The following is a 21,762-nucleotide window of genomic DNA, read 5'->3' on the forward strand; positions in this document are numbered from 1 at the left end:
GCTCAGATTTTGCTGAGTGATCTTCCCAGGAGATGTCCAGGTAATTGAAGTCACCCATGACAACCAAGGTCCTGGAGCAAGTGGCCTCAGTCAGTTCCTGGGTGAACTCCTGGTCAAGCTCAGGACTTTGAGTGGGAGGTCTGTAGTAGACTCCCACCGTTGTGTCCCCTGTGGCGTTTTTCATAAGATAGAAAAAATGCAATAAGATGAAGTCATACAGAAAGAGCAAATTTGAAGCTGCAGGCTTGTTAGGGTAAGTCACAAACTAAAACCACTCAAGAATGGCAGATTGATAGAGAACTGGTAAGTCTGGGAGTTTCATAGGTACATAGTACTAGTCAGAGGACTCTGTTAAGGAGAGGCTATTGTAAACTTCAATTGCACACTTGCAAATAATACCTGATGGAATTTACTTAATAAATGCTAATCTTTCTGAACAAAGAACTTCATTGACCCATTATGTTTTTATATACTTCTGTCACTTTTTTAGTCATTTTCAAGATTGACACTTAATATGCTAATAACTCAGGTACAATGAAGAGATTATAAGGACACACATCAAAGAGACATTTTATCACCATGTACAATAACTTTAACTGCTGTATTTCTATATGGAATGTAATGTGATTTATTAATTACATGAAGCCACTTGAGGCAAATCTACATCCCTTAGTGCTGTGGCATACTGTGCCTGCTCCTGTGCTAACAGGAATAGCACATTTCAGGAATGTGTTAGTCCTGAAATGGAGTAATGTAGCCACCATAATGTGGCCCTGTCTGCAAACCAATTAGCTTAATACTAAAAATAACTTAAAACAAACCCTGTGATTTTTTGTGGAAAATAAAGATCTGACAGTGCTAACCCTTGTATTCAAACACACTCTAATTTGGTAAATTCAGAAATAAAATGGTCATTACCTCATATCCCCTGGAACTGTTTTGCATTCCAAAATGTGGGGTACCAGGGTCTGCACAAGTGTTATGAGCTGGGTCTAAAAAATAAAATGGAAAACGCAGAAGATAGTTACTGTTATAAGAGTGAGTTTCCTAAAAGTCTTCGCAAAGATTATCACTCTGCCAATTCCTATGAATACAAGAAACACTACTGATAACCTCAGTGTATTTTTATATTAGGTATTACATCACTTTAAATTTTCAGAGCTATATTTCAATTTTTATTTTTCTCTCAGTGTCACCATGATCTAACAGTAATTCCTGCAGATTGTTATCAGAGTAGACATTTCCATATTGGGATTTTCTTCATTTTTCTAGAGCTAACCTCTTTAACTTTTGTTGAATACATAGTGCATTCCATCACAGGAAAGCATTATGCATTATGCAGATGGAATATTCAGAGGCAACTTTCCATCTTGTTTTTCTTAAGAACTGTGGAGATGTAAAGTCAAATATCTGAAAAATAACACTATTTTCTCTAGCAACTCAACAATCAAAGTATTTAGCAGACTCCCTATTTATCAGCTCGAAAACTCACGTTTTTTAAAAAAAGACCCAGGCCTCATATGTGTCTGAGGAGGGTGTGAGTGCAGAACACTGCTCACCTGGGTCACCAGCATGATTTAAAGCAATTGTTCCAAGCCACACCACTTTCATTCCCTGACTAACATGACATCTGGAAATGCTCTATCATGTCCACTAGGTGAACAGCATGGGAGGCAGGTTTGCATAGGAGCTGCCAGCTATACTGGAGGGGTCATCTTTTGTGTGGCTATTCTGATTTTGTATGGTGATTTTAAAATAAAGTACTTACATCTTAGCATAGGATCTAGGCCTGTACTTCATCTAAACCATTTTCTGCACCTATATTTGTAATTTTATAATCTAGTAGTATCATATGTTATTTAATTCCTGCTCAGTTTCCACTTTCAGTCCTAGTCAGACACTTTCATCATCTTATTAGTATGACACACAGTGCACTAATTTTGGAGGGAAAGTCTAACCGCTTCAAAATGAAGAAAGATGGGAATGTAACACATGAGGTTAACAAAAAGTACTTGAGCATCCAAGGGACTTTTAACTTCATCATTGGTTAGCCTGGAACAGTTGATAATAGTAAAATGAAGCAGAAGTTTCCTCTCCTAACAACGCCATTTTCAAATACTTCAGATGCTCTAATGTGAAACAAGTTTTGTTGCCGTAATAGGAGAGCTGGGTGAGCATGGTGCATGAGGGAGGCTGTATGAGGTATATATAATCTTTTGAGAACAGTATATTAAGAATAGTTATGTATTGCTTCTAATATAAAAACTACCAGAAACTGACACTCCTGGACATCTTCAAAGCTAATCCTTCATTATCAGGCAGGTGTCTATTTTTTATCAAAAATCTATTCTTAATTCCTGAATACATATGTACCTACTGTCCTCATTTTCTGGATTTGAGCTATGGCCTGCTGGATAGATCTACAGTGTCAGCTTTTCAAGGAAGTCTATAGCTTTTTGGGCCAGTTCAGTTCTACACTAGAGTAGGTTCGTTCAGAAAATATTGAGGAGGATTTTTTTATAATTTCACAAAATCAGTGAGAAAATTTCTCTATTTCCTATTGGGAAAATCCTGATGTCAGCCAGAGTTAAAGTACTGAGAAGTGATCTCATTTGATGTGATTCTGTAGCCTTCTGAAAATCTGTGACTGCAATCAACAGGAGGCTGAGCACACCCAGATGTTTCAAATCTCAGCAGATCAGGCCAGTATTGACTATCATTAATATTTTAAATTATGTCATTTTGCAAGCAATTTTCACAAGCTTGAAAGTATCATTTTAACTTCAGACTTGATCTTGATAACTTCTAAGTTCTTTTAACTCTCAAACCACAGGATCTGACTTGTAGTATTCTAAAATTTGCTGTATATCTAAATGATTCCAAAAATAGCCAGAACATATTTGTCCACATAAACTTGACTTTCCTTATTTCCAACAAGGCAAACCATGAAGTAAATTGACTAATGGCTTTAAACAATTGTATTTATCTTCAAAGTGATGTACTCACAGTAAAACCTATTAATCCTGATCTGAACTTATACATAGAACTTTTTGTATTTGGAAAGCCCATTGTTAGATTTATCAAAAATAATATATTGTAATATGAAAGTAATGTGTGTACAGGAGGAGGAACTACGTGAAAGTCTGCAGAGTTGTGCTGATTTAATTTGGACTACAAATCCCAGAAGCCCCCAGTAATGGGAAGACAGAGCAGTATGCAGGTGGTACCTAGTCATCCCTGCACAGAGGAGTACACAGTGGAGCTGGAGATCTCACTGGCTTGGTCAGCCAGGGACTGTGGACTGAAGGAGCTGGATTCAGACTTGAGGGGGCTCCCAGCTGCTGTTTGAGTGTTGTAGGCTTATTTGCGGGACACCTCCAGAGGTTGCAGGAGGGGGGCAGAATTAAGGTGCTAAGTATATGTTGCCACTGTGTTGATTTTTCTTCATTTGTTGGCGTGTGACCCTAACCCCTGTGATTGTCTATATAAAAATAGTAACTCCTTCTTGTTTTTTGCATCAGCTTCTAGGGCTGCAGGGTTGGCATAGTATTATCTAGAATGGGTTGACAAGTTATGGTTGCCAGATGGATTACCACCAAGCAATTGGATCTGACATGCAAAGTCCATACATTTGTGGCAGTTCAGTGGATGGCCATGCTTGCAGCATTTCTGTGGTAGGTTCACAGTGTGGGATGCAACTACACCAGGAGGAAAGCACCAGCAGCATGCCTTTGGAGCTAGGTCTGTTAAAAAGGCCTGCCAATTGATTGCTGTTGGTGCTTAATTTAGACTATTTTGTCTAAAAACCACATAACTAAAAATGGCGTGTAACAGTAATTGTTACCAATGCATGCTGGCTGAATTCCACTCCAAGTACCATCTGCTTCACAGACTCTTCTTGAAGAACCTATCAGGATAAAGGGGGGGTTGCACTGAAAAGTAACTTCAGAGTTGTAGGTGAAAATTTTTCCATTAAGACGCCCTTCTGCTGGTGTACCAGGATCTCCACAATATACAGCTATTAAAAAAAAAGAAAAGGAAGAGAAGAGTTGTTCCAAGAAAGCATAGTGCAATTATTGTTTACATTTGGCATGTATTATTGGTGTTACAAGGGAATCAGATGCTATTACTTGCTGATTATTATTATGCACAGAGACCAAGTACAAACATCAATATACTACATTCATAATGTTGCTCGTACCTAAATTCCCCCATTCTTAAGAACTGTATTCACAATGTACACACACAAAAATAGGTGCCTTTAATTAAGTGATTAAAATGAATGTAAGTATCTTTGAAAGTATTGTCTTGTTGTCAAAGCTTCCCTGTTTTAATGTTTGACCCTTTAAAATGTGACCCAATTCCATATTAGTAAAACCCATAGTGATAGGGGTGAAATCTTGCCTCTATTTAAGTCAGTGGAAAAACTTTTTGTGTGTATTTGATATGGTGGTTCAGAGAAAGCAGTGTAGCTCAAGCATTTAGGGCCACAGCTACACAAGATGTTGATTATTCAGTCATTACTGGTGTTAGTGCGCAGTAGCATCACTGAACAGCTTTTCTGTGACACTGTGCAGTAGCTCATTACTAATGCTCAGTGGCATTGTATCACACTTCCAGCCACGTGATGCTACTATGCAGTAGTCATGGGCTATTTCACAGTCCGTGTCTCATGTAGATGTGGCCTAGGCATATTAAAGGAGCATTGAAATGAGGCCAGGGATCAAAGAGAACATTTCAACAGTAGAGGTGAGGGGAAACACTCATTGTGCATTAGGGAAAAGAAGTAACAGAAAGATGTTGGAGAAGTTGTAAAGAAAACAGTGAAAAGAAAAGGAGGTAAAGGAATAAAAAAAAATATACTAAAGTGATGAGTTAAAGGATTAGGGAGGATGAACCTGTCAACAGAAAACAGAAAAATGAGAAATTCAGAAAGAAATACAAGGAGTTCAATTTTCAGATATCTTGATTTGTTTTAGCATTAAGACATACAAACATAGAATTATAGAAAATTAGGGTTGGGAAGGACCTCAGGAGGTCATTTAGTCCAACCCCCTGCTCAAAGCAGGACCATCCCCAACTATATCACCCCACCTAAGATTTGTCTAGCTGGGCCTTAAAAACCTTCAAGGATGGAGATTTCACAACCTTTCTGGGTAACCTGTTCAAATGTTTTACTACCCTCCTGGTGAGAATGCTTCCCTAATAACTAACCTCCTAATAACTGACCTAAACTTCCCTTGCTGCAACTTGAGACGATTGCTCCTTTTTCTGTCACCTGCTGCCACTGAGAACAGTCTAGCTCTATCCTCTTTTGAACCTCTCTTCAGATAGTTGAAAGCTGCTATTATATCCTTTGTCACTCTTCTCTTCCCTAGACTAAATATGTCCAGTTCCCTCAGCCTCTCCTCAGAAGTCATGTGCCCCAACCCCCTAACCATTTTTCTTGCCTTCTTCTGGACTCTCTCCAGTTTGTTCACATCCCTTCTGTAGTGGGTGGCCCCAAACTGGCCACATTACTCCAGATGTGGCCTAATCAATGCCGAATAAAAGGGAGTAATCACGTCCCTTGATTTCCTGTTAAGGCTTTTAGCCTTTTTCACAACCAAGTCACACTGTTGGCTCATATTCCCTTTATTGTCCACTGTAACCCCCAGGTCCTTTTCTGTAGAGCTGCTGCTCAGCTTACCAATTCCCAGCCTGTACTAGGCATGCAGTACGGCTATCAGAAAGACAGCTGGGAATGCAAGTCTGAGCAGAGAATGAAAAGTTGAGGTGGGGATGCATTTCTCTGCCCACTAAAAAGTGGTGCAAAGCCATGGGATCAGATAAGGTTGCAAGGGATCTTAAGTAACCAGAATTGAATAATCAGAATCTCTGTCTTACGTCTGTACTTGCTACAGCAAGCAGCTTAGTGCCATTATTTTGTTCTAGGCATGGATTTGCTACTGAGTCACAGGAGACTTTGGCACCACTTAAATTACGTATTTCATTCTTTTTATCTATCCTCTTTTTCTTTGTTTTGATCGGGGAGTCTCTTGATTTTATTTTTTCTGCCTCTTTTTTGTTCTTCTAACAGTCCATGTCCTATATTTGTCCCTCTTAACTCTATTTTTTGTGAGAAATGAAGAGACTGTAACTTGAGGTAGTTGGTAATGTACCCTAAACATCATACAGTAGCAATTTACCACAACAAAACTTACGAAGACATTGAGGTATGTCTCCCCTCCATACACCTCGTCCTTCACATGATAGAATAGCTGTATTGGACAGCTGATAGCCTTCTGCACAACTGTAACTTATACTGGCACCCCATCGATAATCTGATCCTTCCGCTTTTCCATGTAGCACTTGAGGAGGTGAGCCACATGTGACAGCTGTCATCACATAGAAAAGAATCTTAAATACATTTTAAGATTAACAGTAAATCTTCCATTGTGTGTGATTGTAATTTTTAATGAAAAGGGGAAAAAGGTGCCATTTATATCCAAGGATCAAACAAGTTGTGACAGACCAATAAATTAAAAATGAAATATTCAGACACCATTTGTTTTAATTTCCAGTTTATATTAGTTCTCTGTTTTAGGCGATACCTAAGGAGCAAATCCTAAAAACTTTAAACCTGCTTTTATTCACTTAGGCTTCCATTTTTAAAGTCCTCTATGGCCTGAATCACACAACAGCTATTGACTTTAGTAGAAATTATGTAGCTACATTGTTTTTTTAGTCTTTTATAGTAGGTAACTATGTAGGGCTCATAACAGTTTATTTCTAAAGAGTACTGAAAATTATGGAAATTCAAACAAATTTTGTCTATGTTTTTTTTAAAAGGATTGGATTTCATTGCTAAATATTGCTTCTTTCAACACACAAAGAAAATGTAAAATAATCCAACCACTGCCTTCAACAACATAATACATAAACACATCAATCAACTGAATAATCCAAAGTTTAATTAGTAAGTTAGACCCTAAATCAGGCCTCTGAATTTATGATTTGTGGATCTGGTAAATCCATTTCCTCGTGGATTATTTAACCTGCAGGGAATGCCTCTGGGTGTCCAGTTTTCCATTACCCGTGGCTGCCTCCTGGGCTACTGTACTACCCAGAATTTCACAATGTCACTAGATTCTGCCTCATTCTCCAGAACCCCCTGATACCACAGCTCATAATGGGGCTTTTAAGGCAGCTTTATAAATGTTGTCCATAGTACCTTTGCCAAGGGAATCCTGTTTCCACCAATAACTTGGTGTTATGTCCCTAGGCAATTTTAACTAATGCAGTGCACTGAAAAGGTGGGCATGAATCTTGCCTTTGTATTTTTCAGCTACTGCTCTACTAACACTTTTTTACATATAGCTCTAGTTCTAATAAATGGCAATATGCTGGTATTCAGGCTGACCCTTCCCTGCATCTTACAATAAGGCACAAAATATCTGGTCTGAAACTTATCAACGTGTCTTAGTATATTAATGATTTTCATTTTAATTATGTGAATTCTTCTCTAATATAAATAGTAAAAATATACTACTGGATTCCATACAAACTCAGAATAGTAGTTTTACATTACTTAAATGAAGAAGCAAACCTTTGCAGAGTGGTTTACTCTGGTTCCAAGTACTATCTTTTGTACAGCGTATAGTGGATGAACTGGCAGGCTCCATCAAATAGCCAGGGTTACACTGATAGATGACAGTCTTATTAAAGGTAAAATCATTTCCAAATTGAATACCATTTGCTAATGCACCTGGATCTCCACAGCTGATCACTGGTGAAGAAAAAAGAAAAAATATATTCTTTTTCAAAAACCATAAAAACATTAAGCATACATAGGCACCAAAATGATACTTTTGCTAGAGTACAAAAGAAGAGGAACTGATCAAGAAGTTTTATATTAAACAGTATAAGATGAAAATGCTTATATTAACAACGTATTTTCTATTCAAAAGGACTCAACTATCCTGGATCAAATTCTGCAATAATTTACAACATTATACATATGTTAAAATGCAACATTATTGGATTTAACAGAGTAACTGCATTTATAACAATGTAACTGAGATGGGAATCTTCTTTTTGTTTCCTTATCATAAATTAGATGTTTTTTCCAGAGTCTGAGATGATATTTAGCAAAATTAATTGGAATCTGACAGGGCTACAACATGAACACTTCTGCATATATGGTTTAGGAAAGGGGTTTTCAACCTTTTTAAACTAGTGCATCCCTTCTGGTGGCAGCGGCCAGACGCAGGGGAGTGGGGGGATTGTTGTTCACAGGTGGTGGCTGCCACCACACCCACCCACTGCTGCTGCCATGCACCACTTTTCCACAGCTGGTTGTACATGTGGCTCCGCAGGTTGCTGACGGGCCTTGCATACAGCCAATTGTACGCTGCCCATCAGCAGCCCACAGAACTGCACTTGCCACTGGCCGTGGAAAAGTGGTGTGTGGTAGCAGTGGTGGCATGGGGTGGTGGGTGGCGGTGGTGGCTGCATGCAAGCCTCTCCCTCGTGTCTGACTGAGCAGGTAGAACCTGTGCATCTCACAGAGGGGTGCCACTGCCCTGCTCCTCCCCGGCCCTGCTCCTGGGAGGCAGTGGTGGCTGCTGTGTGTGAGTCCCCTGCCCCACATCAATCTGCACAGGGGTGCATCCTTGCCCTCTGCTATTGGCTGAGGACAGTGCCCCATCGCCAATCAGAAGAGCAAGCTGGGGTGGGGGGCAAGGAGGCACCATGGTATGCCATGTGGGGCTGGCAGCACTGCCCCACCCCTGGGTAAGAGCCATGTGTTCCCCCTGTGACCTTTCCAAGTACCCCTAGGGTACTGGCATACTCCCAGTTGACAACCTCTAGTTTAGGTTATGGCTGTTCAAATGGTGATTTGTGAGTCACATTAGGCTCATAAAGGGTTAAATGATGGCCCCCAGGGTCCTGCCCAACTGTCACTCCCCTTCCATTGCTCTTTCTGCAACAGTAGCCAGTGTCTGGGCTTCCTCTCCATCCTCTGGCTTTTGCTACCTTTCCTGTCCCTGTGGGCATGGAAGTACTGCACAGTGTTCCCATGAGAGCTGAAGGTGCTTATGGTGAGCAGGTTGTGTGTACCTGGTGCAGAGGTGGCCTGGATGGCTGCACAGGGTAGCAGTGGAGAGGTGGCCACATGGTGCAAGTGGGGTGGCTATTGAATGGTGCGGGGGTGGGGGGGTGGCATTGGCAAGGAATGCAGCCTGGGAGCCTGAGGATGACCCTGGTGCAACACATGGTGATGGCTATAAAATAATACTTAGAGATTTGCTTTCAGTAATTGGCTTGTAGGTATAATAGATATTGCATTAGAACAAAGTCTAGGGGAATGGCAAGGGTCAACTGGTTTCTAAAAGCCTGTTTGTGACAAAGTTTCCTTCAAGGCAGACATAGTGTCTGAGGCCAGTGGATACACAGGCTGGGAAATTGAAGACACATACCACATTGTTCCATAATATGAGAGAGGCTTGCCATGTTGGGTAGGTCACAGCGACCAGCTGCAAGGCCCTTGGGATTTTTGATTTTGGTGGATGGACCAAATTAGAAAGCCAGGGGATGCCCAGATTAAGACACTGGTAAAAGACCAAATTAAGATGTGTGTATGTGATGGATTTCGGAAACAATGGAATATTCTGACAGAACAGAACACAGACAGTGTGATGAGCACAGAGAGACCAGTCAATGGTACCTGGGAACGAAGCATCATCATCAGAAGAGAAAAATATGAAAGGAGGGACTCTGAGTGGGGAACACAGGGCATACCACCAGCCTATCTTAACTACTCCACTGTGGGGGGTGGGCATCAGCCCTTGACCTCCAGGCTGCTGATATCTGACATTCAAGAAAGAACCAAAGGATGAAGTTTGTGTGCTGACAAAAATCAGGAGGGTTGTTTTGTTTGCCTTGCCTGCATTGTTCTTGTCTGCTATCACTGTGTATCAATAACCTACAATCCAGTTCTCTTAATTAATCAGCATTCTTCTGAATTCTAACCATATCCTTGATGCATTCTATCCCTAACAAAATGCCATACTCAAAACAGACCCCTGTGGTTAAGAACTGAAACAGGTTACCTACAGAGGTTATGGAATTTCTATTTTCAGAAGTTTTTAGGAGTAGTTAGACAGCCACTTTTCTGGAATGATTTAGAAATGCTTCTATCTCAAGTAGGGTGTTGGTCTAGGTGATCCCTGAGATCTCTTTTAGCTCTATCTTGCTAAGTTTCTGTCTCTGATGGCAGTTCTAACTAGCTTACGTTTCTCCAATGTATTAATGAGACTTTCTTATGAGGCTGTCAAAACCTAGGTATTTTCTGGGAGCATGGAAGGCTATGTAAAAATGGGCATGTGGGAGACTGATACCTGTATCTTGTGGACATAAGGCAACTAACATAATCCTTAACTTGAAGGTAAGGGACAAAGGTGTATAACAATTTCAAGTCCAGAACTAGAACTGTGTTCTATAATTAGTCTATGACCATGAGATTAATAAGTGACTGAACCTCATGTTTTAACCATTTCACATGAAAAGAATCCTTAAAAGGCATGGGAAAGCTGTTTGAAGATGATCTGCTTGTATGTGATACTGCATTTTTTATAATCACTAGAATTCGATTGTCTATGGCAGTGATTCTCAAACTTTCTGCCCCTCAAGAGTCTTAAGGCACATCTCAATAGTCTCAAGGCATCCTTTGGAAAATGCCAACTCTTAGTTTTCACTCTTTTTTTTACTACAGAAAAATCATAGAGCAATTCTTCTGTTCCAAAAGAACTCAGAAAGACTACCACAAGTCAGAGACTTGGGTTTATCTTGTGAATCATGTTTGCATGCCTAATAGTTCTAATATTGTGTGACACCCTGCCACACCCTTGAAAGAATTTCAAGACACCCACAGTGTCTCAGCACCCTTGTTGAGAATCATGGGTCTATAATGATATGTTTCTTGGCTTCTCAGAATATAAAAAAAGTTCTTTCAGGATGCATCTATGCATGCAATTAGAGCAAAGAAATAAACTCTAGCACAGTTTACCCCAGAGTTTCTTGATCCTGGGTGGAGCATTTACACATGCACTTGGGGCTGCAGCATGCTGAGCTGGAATAGAGCAGCCATGAGCTACCAGGAGATTTGGGGGGGTGGGCAGCCCTTAGGTCACAGCATCAGGTGGTGCTGGGGATAGCTGGGACCCAAGGGTGCTACAATAAGGGACTAGCCATCAGGCAGCCCCAGCCAGTCCTGGTCACAATCTACATGTGCATTGTGGCAGTGTAATTTACTCCACCATACGGTAGGACTTGTCCTGGACAGTGCAGCCTAAGGTAGAGTTAATTAATTTACTGCATCTTAGTATCAGCACGTATGTAGACGGTGATAGGTTACTGCTGAGCTAATAAGTCAACTTCACAGTCAGATACATGTGTAGATACACCCTTTGGTCACATCCGTACTAGCATAGACATTTGTTTCCCCATGGACAAGAAGCAGTGACTTATCTTCTGACACTGGTTCTTGTCCTTGAGGAACGCCTGTGCCACATGACCTCTGGTGCTCAACAGATTACTCAGGGTGGGGTAGTTGAGGCCAGGGCCAACAATTGTGCTGGCCCCAGCAGCTTTATCTGGGGACCTGGAGCCTTGGAGAGCTGCAGCTGGATTGCAACTGGGAGGCTGGCTGCCAGCTGAAGCATGGCTCCAGTAGGCCAGGCTCCAGTTTCAGGCAATGAATCCTGCTACCACATGTGCCACCCTGTTTTTTTTCCGTGTGGGTTTTTTTTACCTGGGGATTTCCTGGGGTCAAAAACTCCACCTTGTGCGGCAAGGTAGGAGTACGGAAAACACCTGAATGTGCAGTGGGTGGTGCCAAAGACAGGTCTGCAGTGTCACATATCACACAGCCCCGCTCATCTGGACATGACCTTTGAGGCTGAATAGGAAAATGAATATTCTTACAGACTTAGGCAAGACCAAGTCTGATCTACCTGGTACCAAAGAAACATGCAGGGCTGTAATGGTATTTATTGGTTGTCAGTGGTAGTATCCCCATAAAGAAGAGAAACGGTGGTTTAAAGAGAACTGACACTGTAGGTCACTTGGAATTTTTTGAATTTGGATGGATGGTATTCAAAGAATATTAAAGAAGGCTGTCAAAACTGGTTGGACTGTGAGGGTAGAGAAAGGTGTCTTTGAGATTCTCAAAGGTGAGGAGACATATAAAGTTCAACCTGAGAAAGAATAATGAGAGGTGCCAGCAAGACTTACAAAGATCTTCAGACCTTTAGAAGATCTTTGACTTTTCTTACTAGGACCCGGTGACTATGCTCCTCAGAAGAATCAAGTTTCTTCTGTTTCTAAAGGCAGCTGTTTTGCCTATCTGCAAAGTTGTCTCCTTAAGGCATGAATACATAAAAAGTTATCATAATAAAAGGGGTGCAGAGTTTTGCAGTATATTCACTGTAATAACCCACATGAGTGACTGGTGCCTCCTGAATCGGGGGGTGGGGGGCACCCACAGAAGCCACTGATGTTGGTGGCCCTGTTGGGGGGGCACCAGCCCTACCTACAGCATCAGTGTCAGCCATCGGGAGAAGCACTGGCCCCACTGGGGGGTCATGTGCACCTCTGTGCACCCCCTACCAGTCATCTATGACAACCCATATGCATGGTCTTACCCCATGAATACTAATCTGCTCAGTGAAGGTGCAACAGTACTTCAAATTTCATTTACACAGTTTTGTTCAATTGCACAGTTTTCATTTATAAAGTAGTGTGACTAAGGCAGGGTAACTGAGGAGGGGAGGGCACAACTTGTGGGGATGGGCAGAGGGCAAAAAAACAGCTGCTGCTACCACAGACACAAATTTGTGCCAGCAACTTGGCAGCAACCAGAAGTTGCTGTTGCTTCAATTCATTATAGCTGCCCAGGATGTCTGGCTGACTTATTATACCACTGCATTTCAACAGAGCATGCACATGGGCAGTTATTGTGGAACAGGTGTAGATCGACAGTAAAGTCATATTCCCCTTGTCCTGTTGTAATTTGTTCATGTGTCTGTGCCACTGGAGATCCAAGCCCTAAGGGAAAAGCTCATGAGAGCACTTTGGAAAGAGGCCTATTCAAGTTCTGTCAGTCTTGGTTTTGAAGACACCTTTAACAAAAACTGTTTTAGATAAAACCACCACATTTTTATAAGTTGAAAATGGTGCTTTTTTCAGGAAAATACCTTTTGATGAAACACAAAAGGCATGCCTGGACATCATCACATTATAGCCTCCACTATAAAGACAGAACTCAGCATTGTGGAATTCTCAGAGAACACTAGAAATAGTAATTTGAGTGCTGTTGTTGTTTTTAAAAAAGGAAAATACTATTAACTAGCAGATGTCTAAACAGCTACTTATCTAAAAACTATTTACTTGAAAAAAAATAGTTATGAAATGAGTGACAAGTACAGCCAATACTAGAGTTCTGGTTTATGTACATAAGCATTAAAAAGGAAATTAAATATGATTGGGGTCACTCTTTACTTTACTACTTGAATATTAGACCTATACAAAGCGGCTAATATTTGCTCTAGATTTGGATTCGGCTGATTCAGGGGACAGCGATTTGATTCAGAGATTTGAATCACTGTCAAAAATTGATTCAGCTGAATCTGATTCAGAGATTCAACCGCTGCTGAATTGGCCAAATCTCCAAATAGACTGGGCCCCATCCACTGCCCATTCTCCGAGTTTTGTCAATAGCTGCCCACCTGGCCCCAGTGTCCCTGCACTTAAAAAAAAAAAAAAAAAAAAGTCTGCACTCACTGGTTCCTGCCAGGCAGGGGGAGGGGTGTGTGATCCCTGCTACCCACCACTGCCCTGCTCGGGGTGGGGGGCGGAGCTCTCCAGAGGCTCCAATAGCTGCTGTAGCAGCCAGTCAGTGTATGACTTTTTTCTTTTATTTTAAAGTACCAAGCAGGCAGCCATTGAAAGGGCTGGGAGAGCAGGTGAGGGTCGGAGGTTACTCAAGGGAGCTGGGGAAGCAAGCATGGGATGGGGCCTGGTGGGGGTCCCCCCATAGTCCCTTCCCCCCTTGTCCAGCCCCCGCCCCATGCCCCCTACTTACTGGCATGGAGCCTGGGTCCAGCTCCCTGAGGTGGTGTGAGGGGACTGCCCAAATCTCTGAATCTTTTCCAAATCTTTTCCAAATTGATTCAGAGGCTTCAAGTTGATTCAGACCTTTTAAATGGTCTCCTGATTCAATTCGCATTTAGAGATTCAGCTGCTGAATCAGGCCGAATCTCCTCCAAATTGAATCAGCAACCAAAGCTTTGCACAGCGCTATTGCATGTATTTAGGCAGACGTGAGGACAATGAGGGCACAGCCACAGCCCTAGTGCACATTACTGACAAAGAGAATTCAGACTGGAGTATGAGGGGCACATGTGCACATACAATGGGTATGGACAAACACCCAAAAAAGTATTTCTTAGCCACGGTCCTTCTCCTCTTTCTGGTATTGATGAAAACCTTGACGTTGTCTCCATGAGGAGTTACAACAGGACCTTAAAATTCTACAAGCATTAGAAAGCATCTGCCTCCTATCGATCCAAACATCAAAAATTAGGGATTGGATTTTCAAAGTTTCTAAGTGAAATAGGAGAAAAAGTCACACTCAGGTTCTTTTAAAGCATCAACTGTAGGGGAAAATACTGACGTAATCCTGTATTATTGAACTGAAATAATCAGGGCTATAAGAGCTGGAGGTAAAGGCAGAATTTCTCTTTGCTAACAGCTCTTAGGACTTCCTGTTTCTGTTTCTCATACTGCACTCACAGATCACCACTGAAAATCCCCAAATATTATGGGACCAGTGTTGAAGAATGTTGGATACCACACAAGCTCCCACAATCTCCACTGAAGATGTAAAAACTGTGTAAGTGAGTGAGGATCTGTCACTGACTTCAGTGGGAGTGAGAAAAAAACATCACCTTACAGACCTGTGCCAAATCAGTAGGAGTGATCAACACTTATACCTATTGATTTAATAGTTGGCATGATTTTCTGTGCATTGTTTTTCTACTGACCACATAAAACATTTATTTAAAATTTGTTTGCATATACATACTTTACAGGTCCTTCCCTTTGGAGAACAGATTCAGTGCCCATAAATTTTCTATTTAGGTTTGCACAGCAATGTTTTAGAAGTAAATTTCCAGAAAGGCTTTGTAAATTTTTAGGAATAAATCCCCATAAATAATGGCCCTATCCATTATTAAGCTGAGCAATATCCCCCCAAATATTTTAGTTACTATGACTCTACATGTCTATGCTATTTGTGCTTTAAGCTTTCATTGTGGTTTAATCAAATGGACACTGCATTTGGCACATTTTCTGAATTTTTCCTAGGAATCAGATAATTGGTTAAAAAAAAAGTTAACAAAGACATTTTTTTAGCTGTGTAACATGCATATTTCATTGACTTGGTCTGTTATTTTACTCTCAATAATTTTCTATGTAAACACTTTCCTCTTATTATACCTACAAGTACTGTAAATCACAAATATGAACTACCATCAGTACAAACTATGGAAAGAAAGCTGAACTAAAAAGACTAATTTTACAGAGCAATTTTTCCTCAGATGAATATTTCTGAATTCATACAAAGTACTGATTACATAATAAAAGAATGCAATGGAAGAATAAATGGCAGTATTCCACTCTACTGCCATAAAATGACCAAAATGAAATCAATTATGCTAGAGAAACAATTTATAAATTGATATTTAAAGGATAATATTTAAATGTATGGGAATTCAAATTAAAGTAATTTCTTATATTCAAGATATATACATATATACAATATTTTCTAGCATCAGATAAGAATGATCTGTGTACTATCTGTAGAACTGATTTTTCCATGGACTCTTAGTTAAGCATATGTATAATAATCTAACATGTATTCAAGCCAGTGTACTTTACAATAATCTAGACTGTTTAGTTCAAGAGAGGGATGACGACTTTTTTAAAACAAATAATCATTCACTATTACAATGGGGATACCATCTCTCAGTCCTTTAAACCTACTGAGACATTGTCTAACCTTTGCAGTCTGGAGCTGTGCCTGTCCAAGTCCCATTGGCTGTACAATGCCGAGTAGTCAGCCCTGAAGTTTTGTGACCCTCCCAGCAGGCATAGATTACTGAACTGGAGAACAGTATCCCATCACTGTATATTATCATGCCATTCGCTGGGGTGCCAGGATTTCCACAAGAAACAGCTGTCAAGAAAAGGAAAAAAAAGAAACTGAAACTCAATGTACCTGTGATAAATGACTAGTAGAAAAAGTGAAAGTCAATGATCTTGTAATGGCTTACAATTGCACTAAAATGCTATAGTAAGCGCTAAAACCGAATGGTTAAAAAGACGTCCTTTTCTTTTTATTTGATTTTTCTTTTTATCATCATTTTATTTGATTACTTACAGATGGTAAATATAAGGGTCTATTAGCCTGTATCACAGCATATGTTTGCAAAGCTACAATACAGGAAATGAAAGAAAATAAAGGAGAATTCAAACTATTAGAACATAAATTTGAATCTTTTATTTATGCCAATAAGTATGCAAGTATAGAAGGTATGTTTATTTACAATGCCTTTAAAAGGGTTAGCTTCCCCACACTACTTTTGTTGCAGGGATGAAAGAGCTTCATCTCCTCCAGAAGTCTGTGGGGTTTTTTGTAGAAGAGGAGCCTAACAATTTTATCCTAGGATACATTTTTAGTTTCAAGAAAACTGTGCTTCTAGTTTTCCCTGTTGTCTGTTATCTTCTATCATCCTCACTCCCAAGTATATAATGCAAGAATATATGAAAACTATTCAACTGGCTATTTTCTTCCTTCATTGGCAAGGAAGCTAATGGGAAGTGATTATTGCTCCCAAAAGACTGCAGTTCCACAATTGTAAATCTAAGTATGTAATCTCTGTCAATTTGAGATTATAACCCAAACTCAAATTTCAGATGATTTCCTGTTAGCTTCCAGCCCCTTGCTCCCCCACCCCCAATAAATAACTGGCCTGCATGTTTTTACCTCTCTCTCAAGAGTTAGGGATTAGTCTCAGCAAAAAAAAAAGGCTACTAGATGGGGGAGACGGTGTTCTGAAGTAGTACAGGGAATCTTCCTGTCTTGCTCAAGAATTTAGGGTAAAACTGATCATCAGAATTGAGGTCAAGAGGAATTTTTCCCCAGCAGACATCAGTTAAATGTGAAGTGGAGATTTTCAACCATTCTCTAAAGCATTGAGAACTGACTGCCTGAAAATATTGTCTATGGGTATCTTCCCTGACCAATTCCTTGCCACAGCAAGAAACTCCAGCACCACATTCTTGTGTCTTCTGCCAGAGGTAGACAACAATTTCATCTCCTGAAGACTGAAATATTTTAGTCTTACTCAATTATTCAGCTCAATATATGAGTGACAGAATGAAATTTAATGGCCTGTGATATAAAGGGAATTCAAATGTTCATAAGCACATTTTCTTAATGTTTGACTATCTCTGATCAACATCAATTTGGAAAGGAATACATTCTGTTTTACAGAATATAAGCATTGTGATATACAATAAAAGCCCTGTTTTCTGGCTTGAGTGGGGAATGGGGGGTGCTGGTAACCTAAAAATGCTGGTTACATGAGGCACAGGGGTTTCCAGCTGGATGCGGAGTTGGGGAGAGGGAGGGTGGCGGCAGCTGCATGCAGAGAGGTGACAGTGCAGGGTGGTGCGTAGTGGCCACTGCTGCCACATGCAAGCTTTCCTGCCTAGTGTGTCTGGCGAGCCGGCCAGAAATTCTGGTTAATAGAATTGCTGGTTAGTAAAATCCCAGATAACAGGGCTTTTACTGTACTTACTGCCCGGATTGGGTAAATGACAAAATTTGATTCAATATTATTGCATTCTGGGAGTAGTAATAAATTAAGGATGAAAAAGTGTTTGCAGTATAATCACCTGCTTTCACTTCTAATTGTTACAACAGATTTCATTCCAAAAGGATCATATTTTAGAAATAAATTGTAAAATTCCATCTGGATACATTTTAATTTAACAAAACATGAAAAAATCTCATCTTTTCTACCAGCTAATTTTTTTTCCTCCTGCCAGTCCTTAGAATCAGAGTTTATTTTTACAACTTCAATCTTCCCATAAATCTAGACCTTATTGAAGACAACTGGCTTTTGACATGTAGAAGGAAACCTAATTTAGAAAAGAAAAAGGAGGGTATATTTAATAACTGGCTCCTGGTCACCCAAAGTAAATTCTTTATTTCTATTTGCTTTGAAACAATATAACAAAGTTACAAAGATCAAGATGTTATATGGGGATATTTGAATATTGAGTCAGGATTTTTACTTATTTTATTATACATGATACCTCCTATCAAATTCAACTCAGCCAGCTCATGTCTCTGCAGCTACTATTTTTATAATAGCAGCAAGTTAGAGTTCTAAAAATATAAAACGTGAAATCTCCCAATATGCTTATTCTGATAATGTTAGGGCAAAGGTGCAATATAAACTAATGCTAACTACAAGATTTTTTAGTTTTTAATGAATTATTGAATGTCATTCAAATGAGTTGTTAAACATGTTTGTCATTATTACAAAAAATACTGTCATGTGAAAAAAGGAAAATGACATGTATTTTTATTTTTTTTTCCCAGTGTAGCTCCTTTCTTTTCCTGTGTCCTTGTGACAAGGTATTTTGTAGAATTTGTGGGTTCACTGGATATGACAGGACCATGTCGTGACCACTTCTGCTGTGGCCTCAATTTTCTCACCTCTAGCCTGTCAACCATGCACCTTAGTGCTGGCACCACGCCAGGCCCTGATGTTGTGAGTTCATATGACTTCTTCCTGACTGTAGGTATTGCAATAAACATACTTTTGGTGAAGAAAAAAAAAAAATAGAAAACCCTACCAAAATATGTTTCACCTTTCCACTGATAAAGTTCTGAATACTTTTCATTTGCAGAACGAAGAGAGCTAATGAATCCTTAAAATGTTGCAAAAATGCTTTTTTTGTGTTTCCACATTTAATGTATCTGGTAAAAAAAGGATTCCTGTACCAGCCTGGTATGTATTCCCGAAATGATGGTACTGCGATTTCTCCTATTCAAAGTTTTCTTAAGATTACAGATATAATTTTAAAAAATGATAATTTCCATGGGTCAGTAATGCTAGAGAAGCTGAATCAGTGGAGACCAAAAGGACTTAAATAATAACTGTACCCATTCTAGGTCAACACTGGAAACCAGCTACAATTTGGTTGTCATGCAACATGGAAATCCCTGTTAGTGGTTCAACCCAGGTGTATTTAAGTCAAGTTTACTTTAAGTAGTCAAATGAATTAAACTCCTGTGCCACTGATTCCAAACGCAGCCTAAAAGGTCCTTCTTTCATGCCTTTCTTCCTTGTTTTGGAGACTATAGGATAATCTACCCATTGAGAAAAGAGATCTCCTTGAACTCCCCTCCTGAGGAGAGGAGGGTAAACCTAAATGGGTTGTTTTTGACCCCTTGGCCCAAATATTGCTAAGACTTCCTTGGTCTTTTGTTGAAAATGATCAAATTCTGAATAAGTAAAAAATCACAGGATGTGTATTTCATTTGAAATATTTTAATACCTATCAGCATGATCTTTCATTTATTATCTGATTAATATGTAATGGATAACCTCAGCCCCTCTATCTTTAAAGAAAGAAAAAAGGAATATAGAAAAAAGGAGGAATGGAAGAGAAATCCATTTTGGATGGAACAGGAAAGAAAAGAAAGAAAAGGTGTAGTATAAGGCCTTTTTTCCTAGAAAAAGTGGAGTACATGGTAACCACTGTAACCACCACCACCACCAGGACTGCATTATAACTATATTACATATAGTTTCTTAAAAACATAGTTCATAATGTCTAAGCATGTATCCATTGTTTTTGATGAACTAGCCTATTTTTAGAAGAAAGCTGTACCTATGATCCTATTCCATTCAATATGCATGCTATAGTTTTTTAAATGCAAAATGTCCATCATTACAAACTAACTATGTAACAATCTTTCAAAATGTGAGTGCTTAACTACACAGCCATACACACAGTGGCTTCCACAGCATCAAACATAATATGAGAGATTTAGAGATTTTGTATTAGAATGATTCTATTGCTAGCTAAATTAATTCACACAGTGAATACAATGCAGAGGAAACATTCCAAAGGCTATTCAACACTTCTTACACTTGAAATTACCCAGTCCTTTAGAAAACTGGAAGAATTCCAGTCTAAATGCTAATAAAATAAATTACAGATGATGTTCAAGAACTGGCCAAAGTCCAAGACTAAGCTTCATTAAGAAGCTTACATGGACCCACTAAAAGTCTAAAAGCATTTATACCATTTATACAAGGACAGCATGACTGCTGATGCCTACATACTGACAAAACAATAATTAATTGATCATTGTATAATCCTAACATTAAACATATAATACTTATTTTCCTTGCTATTTTCACTGCATTTAATAGATCTTTTTTCCCTAAAAATAATGATCTGGTCTGTCTAATTGCACTAATAATTACAGATTACAGGATTTTGTTAAAATAGAACATAATTGGCCAATTAAAAAGACAATGCTTGCAATAATTTACACAATTCTCTGGTTTAATTAAGTCTCTTATTCATTTTTATGTACAAAATAGCTTCAGTTTTTAAGCACACAAGTCAATTGGTTTAAATTTGAGATTTCTCATGTGGGATGAGGAAATAGTAGAGGGCATTGAGTAATGTACTTGGGTGCTAATGTGTAGCACCATCAATTTCAGCAAACAAAAGAACGAAAACAAATTTCAGATGTCCACTGCCATTATTCATGTCAGTAAAATAATGATACAGTAAATACCTTTAAATTAGATGTAAATGACATTCCTGTCACAACCTTTGCACTAGTGAAATATTAATCGTGCTTTCCTTTTACTGACCACTGCATCTGCATATGGAAAATAGCTTTTAATAGATTTGACCTTACTAGTAAGGTTATTAGTGTTGGTGTCACTGGGCATAACCCTGGGTAACTCAGAGGGATGGAAGACCACGAGTGTTGAGGAAGTCCTTCTGCTCCAGGCTCAGATGAGCCAAATCCCCGCACCTGCCCAACCTTTGTAACCCTTTCTTTGGCGCCTGCAATCTCCTGTCCTTCTGGAAAGCAGGCGGGCTAAAACTGTTATCTGTGGAATGCAAGGGCACCGCTCGGAGAGAGAGAGGAGGAGGGAAAGGGGAGAAAGAGGGGGGCCAACTAGTGGAAAATCACTGACAGTGAAACTGAGCGGGGTATAAAGATCCCGCTGTTGCAGGGTTAGGTGCGCAGGATTTGAGACAATACAGTCTCCCTGTGCCTTTTACTTGAGCTCAAATAAACTCTGTCTGCTTCTCCCCCCAGTGTGTTTATTTGGCGCGACGCACACCGGGCAACGAACCCAATTGTTGCCTCCCTCGGGCACCTTGTGCCGGCAACATTAGGAATTTGACACATGCTAATGGTATTAGGATATCACCAACATATAATAGCTATGCATAGAAAGGTTCTGATGAAACTTTTCAGCGGGAATACTGATGTGGAAAGTAAAAAAACAAAACAAAACTTCATGGTGACGTCCAGTCCAAGTAAAGTCATGGTATCATTGATATGGGATTTAATTATTAAGAATCAAGAAATTAAGACTGATAGAA

At 39.6% G+C, this 21,762-nt stretch overlaps 1 protein-coding gene across 1 annotated transcript in view; it reads right to left on the reverse strand.

Moving 5' to 3' along the window:
- The window catches only part of CSMD1 (CUB and Sushi multiple domains 1), a 1,867,828-nt gene that overhangs the window by 33,893 nt on the left and 1,812,173 nt on the right, over positions 1-21,762 (reverse strand). The window contains exons 58-62 of the mRNA XM_019538151.1: positions 16,103-16,279; positions 7,589-7,768; positions 6,204-6,377; positions 3,845-4,018; positions 919-992 (exon numbers count right to left, since the gene is read on the reverse strand). Coding sequence (XP_019393696.1) covers positions 919-992; positions 3,845-4,018; positions 6,204-6,377; positions 7,589-7,768; positions 16,103-16,279 — 779 coding nt within the window. The remainder of the gene's footprint in view (positions 1-918; positions 993-3,844; positions 4,019-6,203; positions 6,378-7,588; positions 7,769-16,102; positions 16,280-21,762) is intronic.

This window comes from Crocodylus porosus, unplaced genomic scaffold (assembly GCF_001723895.1).
Source record: "Crocodylus porosus isolate Cpor-Errol unplaced genomic scaffold, CroPor_comp1, whole genome shotgun sequence".
NCBI lineage: Eukaryota > Metazoa > Chordata > Crocodylia > Crocodylidae > Crocodylus > Crocodylus porosus.